The sequence below is a fragment of the Oryzias latipes genome, chromosome 24 (assembly GCF_053564925.1).
Source record: "Oryzias latipes strain Hd-rR chromosome 24, Olatipes_Hd-rR_3.1".
In the NCBI taxonomy this organism is placed as follows: Eukaryota; Metazoa; Chordata; class Actinopteri; order Beloniformes; family Adrianichthyidae; genus Oryzias; species Oryzias latipes.
The window spans coordinates 2,349,901-2,366,984 of record NC_136260.1 but is presented as its reverse complement, the minus strand read 5'-3'; the positions used below and the strand labels follow the sequence as shown (position 1 = coordinate 2,366,984).

The 17,084-nt window shown below is 42.4% G+C and overlaps 1 protein-coding gene across 1 annotated transcript in view; it reads right to left on the bottom strand.

The window, feature by feature from the left end:
- Positions 1-3,118: 3,118 nt before the first annotated feature.
- asap2b (ArfGAP with SH3 domain, ankyrin repeat and PH domain 2b) overlaps positions 3,119-17,084 on the bottom strand; it is a 52,330-nt gene continuing 38,364 nt past the window's right edge. Inside the window, exons 15-27 of the mRNA XM_004084002.5 lie at positions 15,816-15,949; positions 15,638-15,732; positions 15,380-15,569; positions 9,843-9,928; positions 9,578-9,693; positions 7,839-7,906; positions 7,140-7,247; positions 6,663-7,005; positions 6,350-6,587; positions 4,199-4,257; positions 3,699-3,763; positions 3,501-3,620; positions 3,119-3,417 (exon numbers count right to left, since the gene is read on the bottom strand). Of these exons, the coding sequence (XP_004084050.1) occupies positions 3,343-3,417; positions 3,501-3,620; positions 3,699-3,763; positions 4,199-4,257; positions 6,350-6,587; positions 6,663-7,005; positions 7,140-7,247; positions 7,839-7,906; positions 9,578-9,693; positions 9,843-9,928; positions 15,380-15,569; positions 15,638-15,732; positions 15,816-15,949 (1,697 nt within the window). The 3' untranslated portion in view covers positions 3,119-3,342. The remainder of the gene's footprint in view (positions 3,418-3,500; positions 3,621-3,698; positions 3,764-4,198; positions 4,258-6,349; positions 6,588-6,662; positions 7,006-7,139; positions 7,248-7,838; positions 7,907-9,577; positions 9,694-9,842; positions 9,929-15,379; positions 15,570-15,637; positions 15,733-15,815; positions 15,950-17,084) is intronic.

Sequence of the window (17,084 nt, the reverse complement as noted above, 5' to 3'; positions counted from 1 at the left end):
GTTGGAACAAGGACTGTCTAAATAAATGTTATGTTGTCCTTAAAGTCTGTGTTTTGGTTATTTCTTGCAATGTGTATTATTAACACATATTACATTAGATTATAAAAAAAAAAAAAACCTGTCTTAAACACGGGGAGTAGTTTCAGTATGATAAACCCCCCAATCAGCCATTCATAATAAGGATCCCTGTAGCACAATGGGTTCATAAACGACCCCACTCAGTCATTACAGTCAGTAAAATACCTTGGTCTCGAGGGTTAATAGTGTTTTGGTCTTCAACTAGAGAGTTTTTAATTTGTAACTTGGTGATAGATTTTTTTCCTTTCTCTACTTTCTTCCAAGTTCAAAAAAGAAAGTAGAATTTTTTCCCTCTTCCATCTTCAATCTATTTTGCCTTTGAGCGATTAAATGTGTCATGATAGACAATAACTAGAACAGACCCAATAGCTGAAACCCGGAAAGATCCCACACGAGGGCTTGGCAGAGAAAAGAGTTTTATTGTTCTTGGATGTAGACAAGGAGATCCGTGGAGACAAACACTGGAGGAGGTTGAGACGAGGAGAGGACCAGACGGTAAGTATTCCCCTTGGTTGTTGTGGGTTCTTTGTGGTGAGGCGAGTGAGGATGAAGTGGGCAGGTGGCGGAGCGAGGCGTAGAGAAGTGGCATGGCTGGAGGTCTTGACGTCAAGATGGTATAATCAGGAGCGTGAGATGAATCCAGGTCGGCACTTGGTGGGTGAGGTTTGTCCTGCAGACAGGAATGATAACTTCATTGTTTGGTTCGGCAAGAGCGAGGGAATCACTAGGAAACGAGGCACACACGAGACCAGGTACTTCACTAGTAGGCAACAAACTCACAATGAATACAGGAATCAGGGCATCCTAAACACTGGAGTTTGATGAGGGAAGTGCCGGCAGCTGGGTCTAATCTGAGGATGATGAGGAAGAGAAGGGGGGAGAGTACTTCCGGAGGTACCATGACAAAATGCTCCTTTTGCTTTTTCTGTATAGTTTGTCTCATTAAGATAGTAATTTGTTAATTTCAATGACAATCTCATGACTTAGTTGAGTTAAATTACACAATGTGTTTTAATATGGAAATTATTTTAGTCTGATCTCGTCTGTTTTTCCTAGCCAATAATTGTCCTTCAATAATAGCAGTTGTTCTCTCATCTGCTAATAGGAGACAAGCATTGTATTGCTTTTATATTAAAAATAAGTGATTTGATTTTTTATTTTTACAAAAGTTTGTGTTATGTAAAAGGTTGTCATTGAGTTTACAGTGTTCAGGCTTTTTCCTGGGGTCCCTGCTATTCATTATTTACTTTCTTCCCCTTAGTTATTTCTCCCGTAAACACAACATTCACTTTCACTGCTATGCAGATGATACCCAGCTCTACCTCTCCTCTGAGCCTGACTCCACTCTTCCACCTGCCTCGGTCTCCAAAGGCCTCCTTGAAATAAAATCCTCGTTCACTGCAAACCTTAAATAAACTCCCTAAATTCTCCATTTCCTTTTATGACTGCTCCATCCTTCCCTCCCCACAGGTTAAGAGTCTGGGTGTCATCCTCGACAGCACTCTCTCCTTTACTGCCCACAACAATAACATCATCCGGGCCGCTTATTTCCACCTCCAAAACATCGGCCGTCTCCGCCCCTCTCTCAGTCCTCACTCCACAGCCATTCTAGTCCACAGTCTCATCACTTCCCGTCTGGACCACTGCAACTCCCTTTTATCTGGACTCCCTCACAAAACTATTCACAAACTACAACTGCTCCAAAACTCTGCAGCCCAGATCAGAACACAAACCCCCTCCACTATGCACATCACACCCGTCCCACAGAAGCTCCACTGGCTACCACTACCTCCTCAGATTAACTACAGAATCTTTATTCTGACCTTCAAAGCCCTCCATAATCTCGCCCCTCCATATCTGTCTGACCTTATCCATGTTGCCATTCCCACCCGCTCCCTTAGGTCTGCCTCCTCGCTCCAGCTTGTTACACCCACCACTCGGCTCATCTCCATGGGGGGCAGAACATGCAGCTGCTCTGCCCCCCAGCTCTGGAACTCTCTTCTCTCAGATTTATGGATCATGGACTCACTCCCTCAGTTTGCTATAACTCTCAAAACCCACCTCTTCAGACTAGCATATCCACTCTTATAAATTTATGATTCTATTTTTTTGTTTTTTAACTCATGTTTCATTCTTGTAACTGAATTTTATAATTGCTTTGCATCTGTAAGGCGACCTTGGGTGTCATAATCAACATAACTCAGCAGACAAATTGAGAAAACAAAGTTAAACATCAACAGCAACTAAACAGAGATTAAACTATTTCACAGAATGATGTTGGTTTAAAGTCACACTCAGGTAATCTTTTTATCTGTTGTAAAAGCGTTCCCTGTAGTCTTTTAATTATGATTATGCAGTTTAAGGCCAAAAATCAAGAAACTCAGTGGGGCAAAAAAGTATTTAATCTGCAAGTTTTCCCACCTAAACAGATGAGAGAGGCCTGTAATTTCCATTATAGGTAAACCTCAACTGTGAGACAAAATGAGAAAAAAAAAAAACAATCCAGAAAATCACATAAACCAAGACAATCTAAAATGTACATTTTTAAGGCACATAAATGTTTAATTGCAATATTTATAGATGACTTTTGCTTAAGTGTGAGATTCAATTGAAAAAGTTTAACATATTTGAGCATCCAGTCACTTTTCTGTTTATTCACATTGATGTCATGTGCAAATAAAACTAAAGGAAAAATGTGTCAAAGTCAGATCTGTACAATCTGGCTTGTTTGTTATCTGGTTTGGATGCCTCCTGGCCTGTTTTGGGGATGTCTTACCGGGCAGAGGCCCCCAGGGAAGACCAAGAAACCATAGGAGACACTAAGATTCTCGGCTGGCCTGGGAGAATATTCTGTGAGAATGTGCAGAAAACTCCGTCCTCAAACCCAGCTATTACAGACCCTCAGTTTAGATGTGAACTTGAACAGAGCTCAATGTCTTCGGGATCCCCTTCCCCATTTAGAGAAAGGGCAACTTCATCCAACCTGACGATGTCCACAGAATGAAGCATGGAGAAAGCATGGAGGAACTGAGACAGCAGGTCAGAGCACATGTTTTTATTCACGGTTTCATCCACAGTTTAAATCCCACCCATGTCTGTGTTGAAAGAGCATGACATTATTATCTTCTGCATAAAACGGGGTTCAAGCGAAAGCGGGCACAAGTTCAGAGTCTGTAGAAGGCACAAAGGTGCTGCAAGGGTGCAGGCTGCATGTTTCTCAGAAGTTGACCCTCCCTTGCTGGTCCAGGATGGGGGGAGCAGGAATCACTCTGAGATGAAGTGAACAAAGGTGACAGGAAACGCACCCCGCCTGCCCGGGTCTCCTTCCACATGTCCGATCTGCAACAAAAGGGCACTGGCCTTCAGACAATCTCATGCCCCAGCACCCTCTACATCCTCACAGCGGAGCGGCTTATACTCACCCACCAATCATGGTCTTCCTCCCCCTCCACCACAATTACCTCCCCCTCCTTAAATGTCAGCTCATCCGGTTGGTCGGCAGAACAGTTGTAGATGGCCTTCACCCTTTTAGGCTTCTGCTGCTGCATTTTAATACAAAAACATTTTGCTGGTTGACTTGCTGAGTGCTAGCCACAGATTGTGAACAGGTTAGGACTCACAGAGAGGTTTTTTCTGGGTTTGGGTAATGGAGGAGCTGGACTATGTGGAGATTTGGACTGAAGACCTGCAATACACAAGATAAAGTCCATCCACCTCATGAATATGGAATCATTTCAGGGACAATAAAGGTATACACTTAGGAAAAGACCAGAAAAGAAAACTAAAGCATGCATTAAACCACCAAACACTTCCATCCATCCACCTTCCAAACCACTTCATCTCTTTTGGGATCATGGGCAGCAAACATTCAAAGTAGAAAAATATTTTATGAAGTAATGTTGTTTCCTAGGATCTGCCATCATTCCACCCTCATGAAGCTTTCAGCAAAAAAAAATGTAAATCATATGTCAAATTTGTTTACAAAGCTTAAGCATCATGGGGAACCCCCTTAACTGTTTGGGTTGCACTGGAAAACATGTTGTATGTCAGTGTAATAGCTGTGTATATGACAGTAAAAGGAGTCTGATAATTGTGTGGCTGCACATGCAAGAGTGTTTACCTGATTTCTCTACAGATCCAGTTCTGACAGGAGGTCTCTGTGGAGGCTGCTTCGCTAATCTGCCAAAGACAGAATTAGAATATAAAGAAGTATAGTCTTCCCTCATTTATTGTAGGGTTTACGTTCTAAAATTAATAGAATCTGCAAAGTAGGATTACAGATGTTTTAAGGCTGTACAACTCCTCACTACACACTTTATCAACTTTTCTCAGACAAACATGAACATTTTCACACGTTTCTCTCTTGTTTAAACTTTCAAAGTTCCAACCTTCATAGAAAAAGAAGTCCAGTATTATAGAAAGAAACCAAAGATCTGCTGCAGTCCTTTTGTAGAGATACAGTGCGGAGGAGATTGATTGACAGCAGTCTGTAGCAGGGGTGGAAGTAGATTTTTGTGGATGCCGGTAATACAACAAATGACCTCAACGTAAATCTTTTTAAAAGCATTAAAAGCAGATTAGGGGTGTCATGAATAATCTGTTAATTGATTTATCCAACCAGATCGATCTGTCTGAGGCAAGTTGTTAAAGAAATTGAATCAAACTATACTATTATAAAATCATTTCAAAATAAAATAAGTTGATAATAATAGATTTGGAAAAACACAATTTGGATTGAGGCAGAGTAGTTTTTTTTTAAAACAATGTATAAACAACCAAGTGCATCATAGCAGAGAACACACATGTGATGTCATCAAACACGGATCAGTCCATCATTCCAGTCCATCAATGTGTGGACAGACTTTGAATAGAGTCATGTGACCATCCAGTGTCTAAATTGTTCTAAGAATGTTCCCTTTGGATTCTTTGGATGTGGAAAAACAACAGTGGTGAACTTTAGGAAACTAACATGTGAATGGATTTGACATTCATTCTAGTTTATTTATTTGTTTGGACACAGATTTCATTTCCACTTGATGATCTGGAAGAAATCCAAGAATCTGGAAAACTTCACTGTTCAGTAGCAGGAATTTCTGTCTGAGTCTGACTGCTGGAAGTTTGGATGAAGATGATCTGGATCCACTTCAGGTCAGAGAACCGGATCGTTTTAGAATGAACCAAAATCGACTATGAATCCGATCAGTAACCACAAATTATGATATGAATTAAATCTTTGTTCAAATGAATTTTTACATCACTGCAGACAAATGCATTTGAGAATAAATCTTGACTATAAATAAAAATGTTGATGGGGCTTTGTGGAAAAAAACATTGAATTGATTAATGTACTAAATAACTAGATCATGCAGAAAATGCACCTCCTCCTTTCTCCTTTTCTTCTTCTCCTCTTATAATTTTAGCTTGTACATCTTCATCCTCATTTTCAATCTTCCTCTTGAACAATCTTCCTGCATTGTTCTTTTTTCAATGACTTTTTCAAATATAAATTAATTCTTTGTTGCATGTTTCACTTCTACCATTGTGCTAGGTTTTATCTTGAACTACCAATCACAGTAGTTTTAAGAAAACGGAATCATCTACTAATTTTATTATTCCATTGCAAACTAACCAACCTCCAATTTGCACAGAAATATGCCTAATTGACTGTGAATGAACTGAGTCTCCCCGCACAACAAATCAAACGTAGCCTTTAAGACGCGAATGCTGTTTGTTTAGGGAAGTGACAGAATTGGTGGAAAACATGAGGGGAGAGCGGGACGTAAATCACATTACGCAGTGATGATAAGACACTAAAAACCACAGAGAGACAAAAACACTGAGGTAAAGTGGTGCCTGGTTCAAAGTTTCAGCAGGATCAGCCTGCAGCAGCATTTGGATGAGTGAAGCTGCAAAGACCGGATGCAAAGCTGGCCTTCCAGCCGGTGCGGCGTACCTCCACCAGATCTTACACTGGTACACAGTACTGGGCCGCACCGACTTACTTTCAGGCCTGGTCCACAGCCAATCAGGACGCAGGGGTTTCTTCTCGTTAAAAAAAAGAGAGGAAACCCTCAGGACAGTGAGACTCCAAAAAGTGAACCGCGATACAGCGAGGGGACATTATAAACATAGTTAGGTCTGTTTATGTTGTGCCCAATATTTGTTACTTATGACTGGTAGAACTAAGTTTGGACGGTACTGACCAGTACGGATCAGACATCTGTACAGACAGAATCATTGATACTGTTATAGACTTTGTTTTAGCACTCACCCAGGGGGGGGCATTGGGGGCTTGGGTCCGAGTGGTCCGGATGGTCCACTCATTTTGTAATTTGGTTGATGTGGGGGGAGGGGAGGTGGTTTGTGTATTGAAGGCGGTGGAAGTGAAGGTGCTGGTGGGACAGGAGGTGGTCCTGCTGGTGGGGAGGGAACAGGAGGGAGGGGATGGTTCTTCGCTGACACAGTTTTCGACTCCCAGTTGTCTGGGAGAGGGGGGGCAACTGGTAGCACTGTGGGGAGGAGCAGAGGGGATCAGGGTTAGGACTGTCTGCTCACAAAATCTGCAGCAAAAACCTGTCACTCACCAAAGACAGAGAGGTTCTTCTCTGTGATGGGCGCGTTGGGCGGGTCAGACAAAGAACGCTGTCTCCCCACTTCTGGCTTAGCAATGCCTCCTCCTGATGCACCCCCACCTTTATTCAAACCTCTGTTAGGCAAGGGAGGAGGGCTTGGTCTCGGTGGAGGCCGACTGAAATCCATGGCAGTGCCATACGTCTCATTGCTAATCATTGAACTGGGGATGGGAGGTCTCTGTTTGTCCCGCACCATGGAGGCAGCGTCTCGAGCCAGGGCTGCCAGGCTGGGCTGCAGGGCAGCGCTGGGCACGAAGCAGCTAATGGGACGTTCGTCCCGTCGGCTTGGAATGGGCTGGAGGACATAGAAACACATAAATGAAACTAAGGTAAAAGACAGAAGACACAAAGGTAAGAAAAAGGGGGAGCTGGGCTTTTCATGGACATGTTCTGTTATGAAGAAGCGACAATAGGCTGAAGAACGCTGACCTTGTCTTCCATTTCGTCCTCACTCTCATCCAGCTCCTCGTTTTGGAGGCGCCACTGATACTCCACGTGGACATGTACGTTGAACTTTCCTGTCTGAACCTGAGTAAGCTGCAAGTAAAAAATACAAATGAACAAACACAAAGATCAGTCTACGTCCGTTATTTTCAGTTGAACCAGCATTTTACTCCAGTGAGGGTGTTCTTTAATGCAAAACAGAATGATGTAAGCAGCGCTGAAATGATTTTGTAATATCAACAAGCTTAGAAGAACCAAGCTAAACATCTGTGAGGTTTTATCAACCCCTAAAGTCAGCAATCACACAAAATATTTGTGAATTTGGGTAATCAACTGTGCATAGCAAAACGTTTGTTTATCAGTGGAGCAAATATGAGTAGGGCAGATTCATTCATTCATTCATTTTCTACCGTTTTATCCCTTTCAAGTTCACGGGGCTGCTGGAGCCTATCCTGGCCACTGGTGGGTTGAAGGCAGGGGGACACCCTGGACTATTTGCCAGTCTGTCACAGGGCCACAATCACACACCCATACACACTCACACTCACACCTAGGGAACATTTAGAGTTGCCAATTAACCTATGAAGCATGTTTTTGGCCGGTGGGAGGAAGCTGGAGACCCCAGAGAAAACCAACGCGTACACGGGGAGAACATGCAAGTAGTTGGGCAGAGGAAATTCTCACCAACTCCTCGCACGTAGAGTGCTGCAGCCGCTTTGCAATGTCCAGAGGAGTTTCTCCGGCTTCATTTGCTGTGGAAAAACACAGTTAGACTCCACGCTTTTGAGTTCACATCTGTGGACAGAGAGAGAACACCCCCAGTCCCCACTGCTGACTAAAAAGATACCAGCTATGTTCTCTCGGAAGGAACAGAACCTTGTCCTTCAACCATCTGATTCAACATGCAGATTGCATTCTGTTCTATAAAATCCTTCACGGTCTGGCTCCTCCCCCACTTCAGGACTTTGTCAAAAAAAGACAAAAGAGAAGCACCAGAGCAAGTTCAAGCAGCTTTAGACAGACGGTTTTCTCCTTTCAGACCTGTCAAACCTGGAACACAATCCCAGAAAGCATTCGACAGCTCTCCACACTTCCATCCTTCTCAAAACAAATAAGATCTTGGCTGCTGGAAAACCAAACTTGCACTCACAACTAACACTATGGAAAACGCCATGAAACTGTTTCCTAAACAAGAAGTCATAATAAAACATTGGGGGGTGAAAAAAGTGGTCATGGTTGTTTGTAGTACTGTTAGGATTTTGGCGATTTTGTTGATGTAAACCTTTTTAAACTTAATATATGTTATGTTAATTTTATGTCATGCCATTTCATGTTAATCTTCTTCCACTTTCGGCTTCTCCCATCAGGGGTCGCCACAGCGAAACAACCCTCCCTTGAGGATGAGTCGCATGGTTAACTTGGCAATGTCTTACGCCGGATGCCCTTCCTGATGCAACCCTCTCAATCCAACCGGGCTTGGGACCGGCACAGCAGCAGAGAAGGGAACAGGGAGCAGCCCGGAGTTGAACCCTGGTTTCACGGACGGAAGGTGCTGCAAACCAGCACAAGCTAAACCAGCCCCGGGTAATTAGATGTTAATAATGTACTTTATTTTATTTTATTTATTTTATCTACAGTCTCATGGTGGGTGGCCATGGTCAGCCCGGGACAGAGGATGAAAATGAGCTAAGGCTACAATCCTGTGTATTTACAGTGTTTCTCTATTTTAGAGCACGCCATACTGTTTTTTGTACGCATTGTCCCTTTAATAAATAAATAGAAAAAAAGAAGAAAAAAAAGACGTGGTAAAACATTTAAAGGATACAACAACCAGCTTCATACCCGTCACCGGCTGCCCTACAAGTGAAAGCGAGTTTAGTAATATCCCCTCTCTACATCTGTTATTTGTGAATGTCCAATTCTTTTGTCTTGATCTTATATTTTGGGATTCTAAATTGTGTTATTTAAGTGAAACAGCTTTTCTTTGTGTTTTGATTTTTTCTGAGTAAGTTGCAAGGGACACGGTGGAGGACGGAAGTAAAGACCACCATCTTTTTGAATACGAATGTCAATGTGTCTTTATCATGAGTTGGAACTAGGGGTACAATGACTCTATTCACAATTTTGTTAAAACCTCGATTTTTGGGTCACGGGTTTTTTTTCGGTTCCTTATATGACAGGCATGTCCAAAGATCTTTGGTCACATGGTTTTGTTTCCAAGCTTTGGTCCGTAACAGAATGTTCCACTTGATGGCAGTCTAACTACAGACCAAACACAAGGATTGGGACTCGATCTGGAACAAAAGAAGCGGACTCAATCCGGAAAAAAAGGATTTTACCATCTGAATACACTATCAACATTTTTTAACAGTCTTTTAGAAACACCGTCTTTTTAGACCATCTTTAGGGCTGTAGTTTCTTACTGATGGACACAGAAGCTCTTCCCCTCAGCAATAACTTCAGACACTCCCTGTTGTCTAGCAGGCAGCAGTAATGCAGTGCTGTGTTGCCTTTGGCCGTCTGCTTGTCAAGGTTTGGACTGAAAGAAACAAGACATCATGTTTACGTGCATGTTTATGTGCACGCTGATCCACAACAGCATACGAGCCGCTCATCACTCAGAGAGCACTATGAAGATCAGCCTTTTGTTGTTTCCATGACAGTAAAGAAGAGACTCTCAGAGCTCACCTGTTTTGAGCCAGAAAGTCCACTATGTGCAGAGAATTTCTGTCGGCCATTCGGACTCCCAGATGAAGCACAGTCTCTCCATGTTCCTGCCAGAAATCGACACTTTTAGTTCACATGGAGGCACACCAACATCACCAGAAGGATGTGGGGGAAAAAACAAGCAAGAAGCTAAGCTCCAAGAGTTTTGTCTTTTGGCACTGCATTAGATTCCAAGGCCTGACACTGACTCATAGAGTTACCCGCTCAGCAGCTCCTTCCCACCGGCACTCCCTCATGCAGGTCTACAACCCCGTCTATGCACTGCAGCTGCTGCTCTCTGCAGCAGGGCTGACACCGCTTTAGAAGGCCAATAACAGAGATTTGGGGCCGAAATTCATTTGCAGTAAAAGTGAAAATGTTGCCATCAAGATTTAGAATTATACAAACACAAAGAATTAACTTTATTTAAAAATTGGCACGTGGAGGGAAAGACTGTGGCACACGGGGGTGTGTGTGAGACAACAATAAGCGCTTGATGTGTTGCCTGTTTGCATTTTTTTAGGTAAGAAGAAAACCGAGTTTGAGTGACAATCTTTTTTCACAATGAGCATTTTCCCCTATGGGGTCATAAGAAAAGGGTCCTTTCACACAGCGCTGTTACTGTGACCCCGCTCACCTCTATAAATGCTAACACTTTTTTAAATGAATTCACACTGTAGGGAAAAAAAACATGTGTTTGCCACAGTGAAATGAAAAACGTTGTAATAATGACTCTTTGTTTTGAAACAGTTTTGAAGCAAGTGTCTGTGAAAAATGTATATTACTAAAATTAGCACACTAAGGAAAAAGTAAAAATTTAATTTTACGTACTAAAAACATGTTTATCCAATCCTATTGCTGTTGGTATGACATACAGTACTTTTGCAGTACTTTTGGTTTCAAACAAACATAGTTGTAATACTATACATTGTGTAATATTATTATGAAAGCACATTTTTGAATGAAGGCCAAAATATGTTTTAAAAAGTTATTTGACCTGCTGTTTGTGAATTAAATAACATTTCAGATGTGTTTTTGAAATGTTTTTGTATTTCTTTGTATTAGAGTTTGCATATATTGGTGATGGCACAGTTGTTAAGGAGAACATTTTAAATTGGCACTTCATGTTATAAACATTGCTGACCCCTGGGTTAAAGGATGGACTTTTCATCAAAGCTCTAATGTTTATTTCTAGTCACGGTCATTTATTTACAACTTGAACATTTTTAAGGAATTCACTTTGTTAAAATCATGAGCATTGATAAATAATATAATAATTACTTTTTTATTTTTTAATGTCATGCACAGAAAACCATGCATATATTAAAATTTGTGCAACATTTTGCATTATTGTGTGTGTTCTTACAGATCAGTGTGTTGTAGTTGTGAGTCTTAAGTCAATTCAAAGAGTTGCAATGATATGGAGCAATATGTGAGCGTGTGTTTATGTTGGCTTGGTCAGTGTGAGTAAATTACCAACTAACTTGACTGCAGCAATAGTGAGCTCTTAATGAAAGCACATAAGTGCAGAAATTCCATGCAGCCCCTGAATGCACCTACTGCTGCGGTGTATGTGACTAATAAATCTGTGCGATAAAGTCTGAATTAAATGTTTGGACCAATTTTGGGATGAATGTTTGTGGTGGGGGGGAGTCAAGGTTGTGAGTTTGAGACCTCTGTCAAAGATACTGAACAATGCCTCACCTGCCAAAGTGGCTATTGACAGAGTTTTTCTACCCGCCAAATTGAAGTTTTACTCGCATTTGGCGGGTGGGCGGGTGTTAATTTAGAGATTAATCTTTAGAAATCTTTAATCTTTAGAAACACAGAAATTAATTTGGATAGTGGCTTCCACGCTCACTAGTCCTCGGCCTCCTCCCTTGCGGCTAGCATACAGTCTCAGGGTACTGGAATCGGGATGGAACCTTCCATGCATGTTGAGGAGCTTTCGTGTTTTAACATCCGTGGTCTGTATCTTTTCCTTTGGCCATCTTATTATTCCTGCAGGGTATCTGATAACTGGCAGTGCGTAGCTGTTTATTGCCGGGGTCTTGTTCTTGCCATTGAGCTGGCTTCTCAGGACTTGCCTTACTCGTTGGAGGTATTTGGCTGTTGCAGCTTTCCTTGTTGTCAGGACTGTAGATCTTGGTGGTGTGGTTTAGGGAGTCAACTAACTAAACTAAACTGAACATCTCTGCCCTTAAACCCTCCTATGCGGTGAGGAAAAACTCCTAAAAAAACGGATTCCGGAAAAAACGAAGAAACCTCAGGGGTGTCCACATGAAGGAGGGATCCTCTCCCAGAACGGACAGGCAATCCCAGAACTCATGGAGAAGAATGAACCTATCTAACTCTACAACTACATCTTTAAAGTCCAACAGATGAGCTTCATCCAGATGGAGTTGGGGGACAGCTGCCCCCTGACTGATGTTGGTCCCATTTCTGAGTCGGTATCCATAGCCAGTCTTGTTGATTATTTGGCTTAGGGGGTTCAGACCTATGCAGAACAGCAGTGGGGACAGAGTGTCACCTTGGTATATCCCAGATTTGATGGACACTTGTGCAAGTGGCTTGGCATTGGCCTTAAGGGTGGTCATCCAGAGCTTCATCGAGTTTCCTATGAAGGCTCTCAGAGTCCTGTTGATGTTGTACAGCTCCAAGCATTCAGTGATCCATGTGTGTGGCATTGAGTCATAGGCTTTCTTGTAATCAATCCAGGCTGTGCACAGGTTGGTGTGTCGTGACTTGCAGTCTTGAGCGGCTGTTCTGTCAACCAGGATTTGGTGTTTGGCTCCTCTGGAGTCTCTACCAATGCCCTTCTGTGTGTTGCTCATGTATTGATCCATGTTCCTATTTATCTTGGTTGCAATGATGCCTGACATGAGCGTCCATGTTATGGACAGACAGGTTATTGGCCGGTAGTTGGATGGAACTGCATCCTTTGAGGGATCCTTCTGGATTAGGATCGTTTGCCCTTCCATTAGCCATTCAAGGTGAGTCCCTTCTCTTATTAGCTGGTTCATTATTGCTGCCAGGCGTGCAGTGATTTTCTTTAGCCAGTAGGCATGTATCATGTCAGGGCCTGGTGCTGTCCAGTTCTTTATACCTGAGACTCTTTCTTGGATGTCTGCCACTGTGATGGTTACTAGATTCTGTTCAGGGAGGTTGCTAGTTTCTTTTCTCAGAGAGACCAGCCACTGGATATTGCTGTTATGTGCTGACTCTTTCTCCCATATACTTTCCAGTACTGTTCAGTTTCCAGCCTTGGTGGGTCTGCTCGGCTGTTTTGACCCTGCCACTGAGCGTACACTTTCGCAGGTTGAGTTGCGAAGAGCCTGTTTATCCGTCTGGCTTCATTGTCTCTTGTGTACCTCTTTAGGCAGATGCTCAAGGCTAGGAGCCTTTGTTTGGCAGTTTCCAGTGCTTCAGGTATGGGCATCTGGCTGTATCTCTTAGCCACTTGTATTTTCATTGCATCTCTTTGAGCCTCTGTCAGCTTACTCACATCCCTCCGAGTTGCCTTGATTTTAGCTCCAACCGTTGCTTCCATGGTGGGTATTGTTTTCTTCCATGGTTGCTCTTATAGCCAAGCATTTCAAGGATCACTGCCGCTGAAGTGTAAACCAGTTTCTTGGCTTTTGTAAAAGTTGTGGTAGGGATTGCCCTCAATATTTCATTCACAGTTTCCAGGAGACTTTAAGGTGGTACATCTTAACCGTTGTATTTGGTGTCGGGGTTGCCTGGTATTCATTCTAGACATGATCTTGTCTTTCAGGTCAGTTGCTGCCTCTGTGTATCTGTGGTTGTTGGGGCTATGTATCCAAGCTCAGGGTGGGAGTGTGGTATAGCCTCCTCTGTGACCTGGTGTTCTGGCTCTTTAGTCGTATTGAAATTGTGTTGTACCACTTCAGTCTCAATGTGTGACAGGAGATGGCGTTTTCTTCTATAGAAGAAATCTCAAAGCAAATCTCAAATTTACATTCTCTGCATGTAACCCCTCTGGGTGGGACTGCTTGAGTAGTAGCATTCTAACAGAACCTTGTTCTCACATCTAGTCCATTTCCGTCAGTGGCCCACTTTCCATTATGGTGCTCTGGTTCCTCAGCACCTGGTTCCTGCAGTCCTTGTTTGAACATGTGTTTCATTGTCTCTCATGGGCCATGAGGTAGGCAGTAGTGTCAAGGGTCTTGCCCAAGGACCCTCACTGAAATATGTTAATAGCTTGCCATATTTTATTTAAATTGCCCACATTTATGCCCCCTGGGAATTGACTGAGAATCAAATCCTGGTTTCCTGCATCCCAGTCTAGTTTCTGTTTATTGCCTTGAGGGGCAAAAAACCCACAGACAATGTTTTTAATTCTATGTTTTCCAAATGTGCTACTAACCATTTGGTTGAGCAGACAGCTAAAGGATTAAGCAGCAGAGATTGTGGTCTACAAAGCAAAGTTGATCATCATTTCTTCATCCAAATGGCTTCTCTTGGGCTTGTAAATCAAAGGAATGATGCACAGATGTACAGTAGGTGGTGTGCAAATAAAGTTTCTTGCTTGTTTGCGGCTCGCTGCCTGTTTAGCTTGCCACGGAGCAGGGGTGGGAGGGACAGTTATACCAACACACAGAGCAGCTGAGGGACTTGCACTGTTCCTTTTTTCCCACAGTGCGGGGAGGACAATCTTTCATTTTTTAACGCATTGAGACATTTGCGAAGATGTGTTAAAAGTTACAGCCCTAGTTGTTAGTAGCGTGACATGCAAAGGACTGAATGCGTTGTTTGCGTTACCATTAAGACCGCGTGGGACAATGCTGGAGACAGAGCGGGGTGGCTGCCTCTGTTCCAACATAACCAGTTCAAGAATATTAACCCGTCAGATTAAAAAAAAAGATAATCCCGATATTAATGCCAAAATATAAAAAATCTGAGCCAAATAATCTGCCTTGACCACTAGTACAAACAATTGGATGATGGGAAGGGGGTGGCTTACTCCGCACCAACAGCCATGTCCACAACTCAGAAGTGAATTTCTGATGAACTCCTGCTGCTCCAGAAACTATGTCCAAGAAAACTACACAGCTTTTTTTATTTAGCCTAAAAACAGCATAATCATAATTAAAAACCACTTGGAAGGCTTTGAAAATAGATCAAAAGATGATTAGAGAGGTACTTTAAGAACATGTATATGGAATGGAGTATTTTTTCTGCTTTTTCATATCTGAGTGCTTTACATACAGCTTTACATGCCCCTCCTCTTCTCTGTCTGCAGTAATCTGATTACTCTAACAGTGGTTCATTTTTCTATGTCTCTGTGTTTTCCTCCTTTAATTTACTTTTTTCTGTAGCTTTATGCTGAACATAAAGAATGTTTTCCTCCTTTGAGAAAACACACATAGATTTCTCTGCATCCAGAACATCAGCATCAAGGATGAAAATAACTGCCCTTCTGCAGCATCACTACCCTCTCCCCTAGAATGAAGTGGAGAGACCAAACACAGAGGTTCAGCTCGATAGCTGGGTCATACATGTTCGCTGGGCTGTGGGACAGCCTCCATCAGGTCCACCCCCTCAGCATACACCTGCAGCAGCGACAGGACATCCTTGTTCCGGACGGCTTCATATAGTGCCTTCTGCCTGGACTCAGTATTGGTGTACAGCCGCCGGGCAAAGCGCTTCTCTGTGTATTTGGCTGTTATGTACTCCTTCCGGGTCTGCCTGTGGGGGAAGACACAAGTGTGACCCAAGAGGATAGGTTTCTGTACTAACCTCTGACCATCATTTACATGTCGCTGCTGGGATCAGGTTTGGTGATGCCCTGGGGACCCAGATCCGCCTCCATGATCCCATTAAAGCTGGCATTTCCCACATTATTTGCCAGCTGAAACATAACAGTATTTCCTTTAGTCTGTCTAACAGAGCATTAAATTACAAAACTAAAAATACCTTAGAAAGTGAACTCACCAGCATTTCTGAAGTCCCTAATACATCCAGGTCCAAACTCTGTATCCTGGAGTAGTGGACCCCTATCTCTCTGTGGATCCCAGAACACTCGATACAGATGAGGACCCCAAGGTTGGTGGACAGCCAGGTAGGACCTGAGAGTGCGGTGGTAACATTAACCAGTGTTCTGATCTCCTTTAGTTCCCAAATTCATTGTACCAAATATTGCAGTTCCTATAATGACCACTAGATGTCATGTGTGTAGATGTCAGAAGGAATCAATTTTTTCCTGTTGAATTCCATAATAAAAAGCCACTCTTTATATCAAAGATAAACTAAAATGAGAGTCAAAATGTTATGTTTGCAATTTATTTTAACTCATGACAACTGTGTAGGGCAGGATTGATTCTCTTTTATATTATACTCAAAATATTGACTCTATTGTCTGTGTTTTTAATTTTGAGGTAACAGACTCGATCAAATTCTCACTTTGTGGCACATAATTGGTCAGTTGTTAAGATGGGAGTCAACCTTCAGTTGTTGAGATGGGTGGAGTAAACTCTAGTCAACAAGGTCAGCCCACTGCAAGATTTATTTTGACTGTTCAGATCCTCAGTTTTATTTCTGAATTTAGCAATCCATTTATATACATCTGTAGTCCCCAGGAACCATAATTGGTTACAACACAACCGTAGTGACTTTTTATCAAGCCTGCAACAGGGGCCTAGTACTTAGTTGTATGAACCATCTGCTGGAGACAATTATCTAGGTCCAAGATCCAACCTAGGTACCAAAGACGCACAATATTCTCCACCCTAATTACTTAACAGTGCTGATTAGGAACAGCAGGTGGATTAGTGGTTGAACAAAGCAGCCCAGATTCAAAGAACACAACCAGATAAAAAGTGTTTTTAGAAATGAGAGTTGACTCTAAGTCTATATTTCTAGGTCTTATTTCCCCCCACAGGCGGATGGGATGCTCCTGAGTCAGGAGCAATTTTCCCGCAATGAGATCATTCAGCCAGAGTCCACTAAGCAGTATTTGTAGGATTGATAGAATTTCTATCCATGAATATGCAATCCTACATTTTTGTATCTTCTTCATGAATTTTAAATCCCATCTTCTTTTCATACCACAGTTGAAATGTTTTAATCATTTTTGTTAAATGGTTTTACTTATTCATAAACATTATCTTCGGTCTTTCTTTGCTCTGTTGGGAATATATTGAAAAACAGATGACAGGGTTTTAATTCTTTCACACTTAACACTTATTTACTATACTATACTAG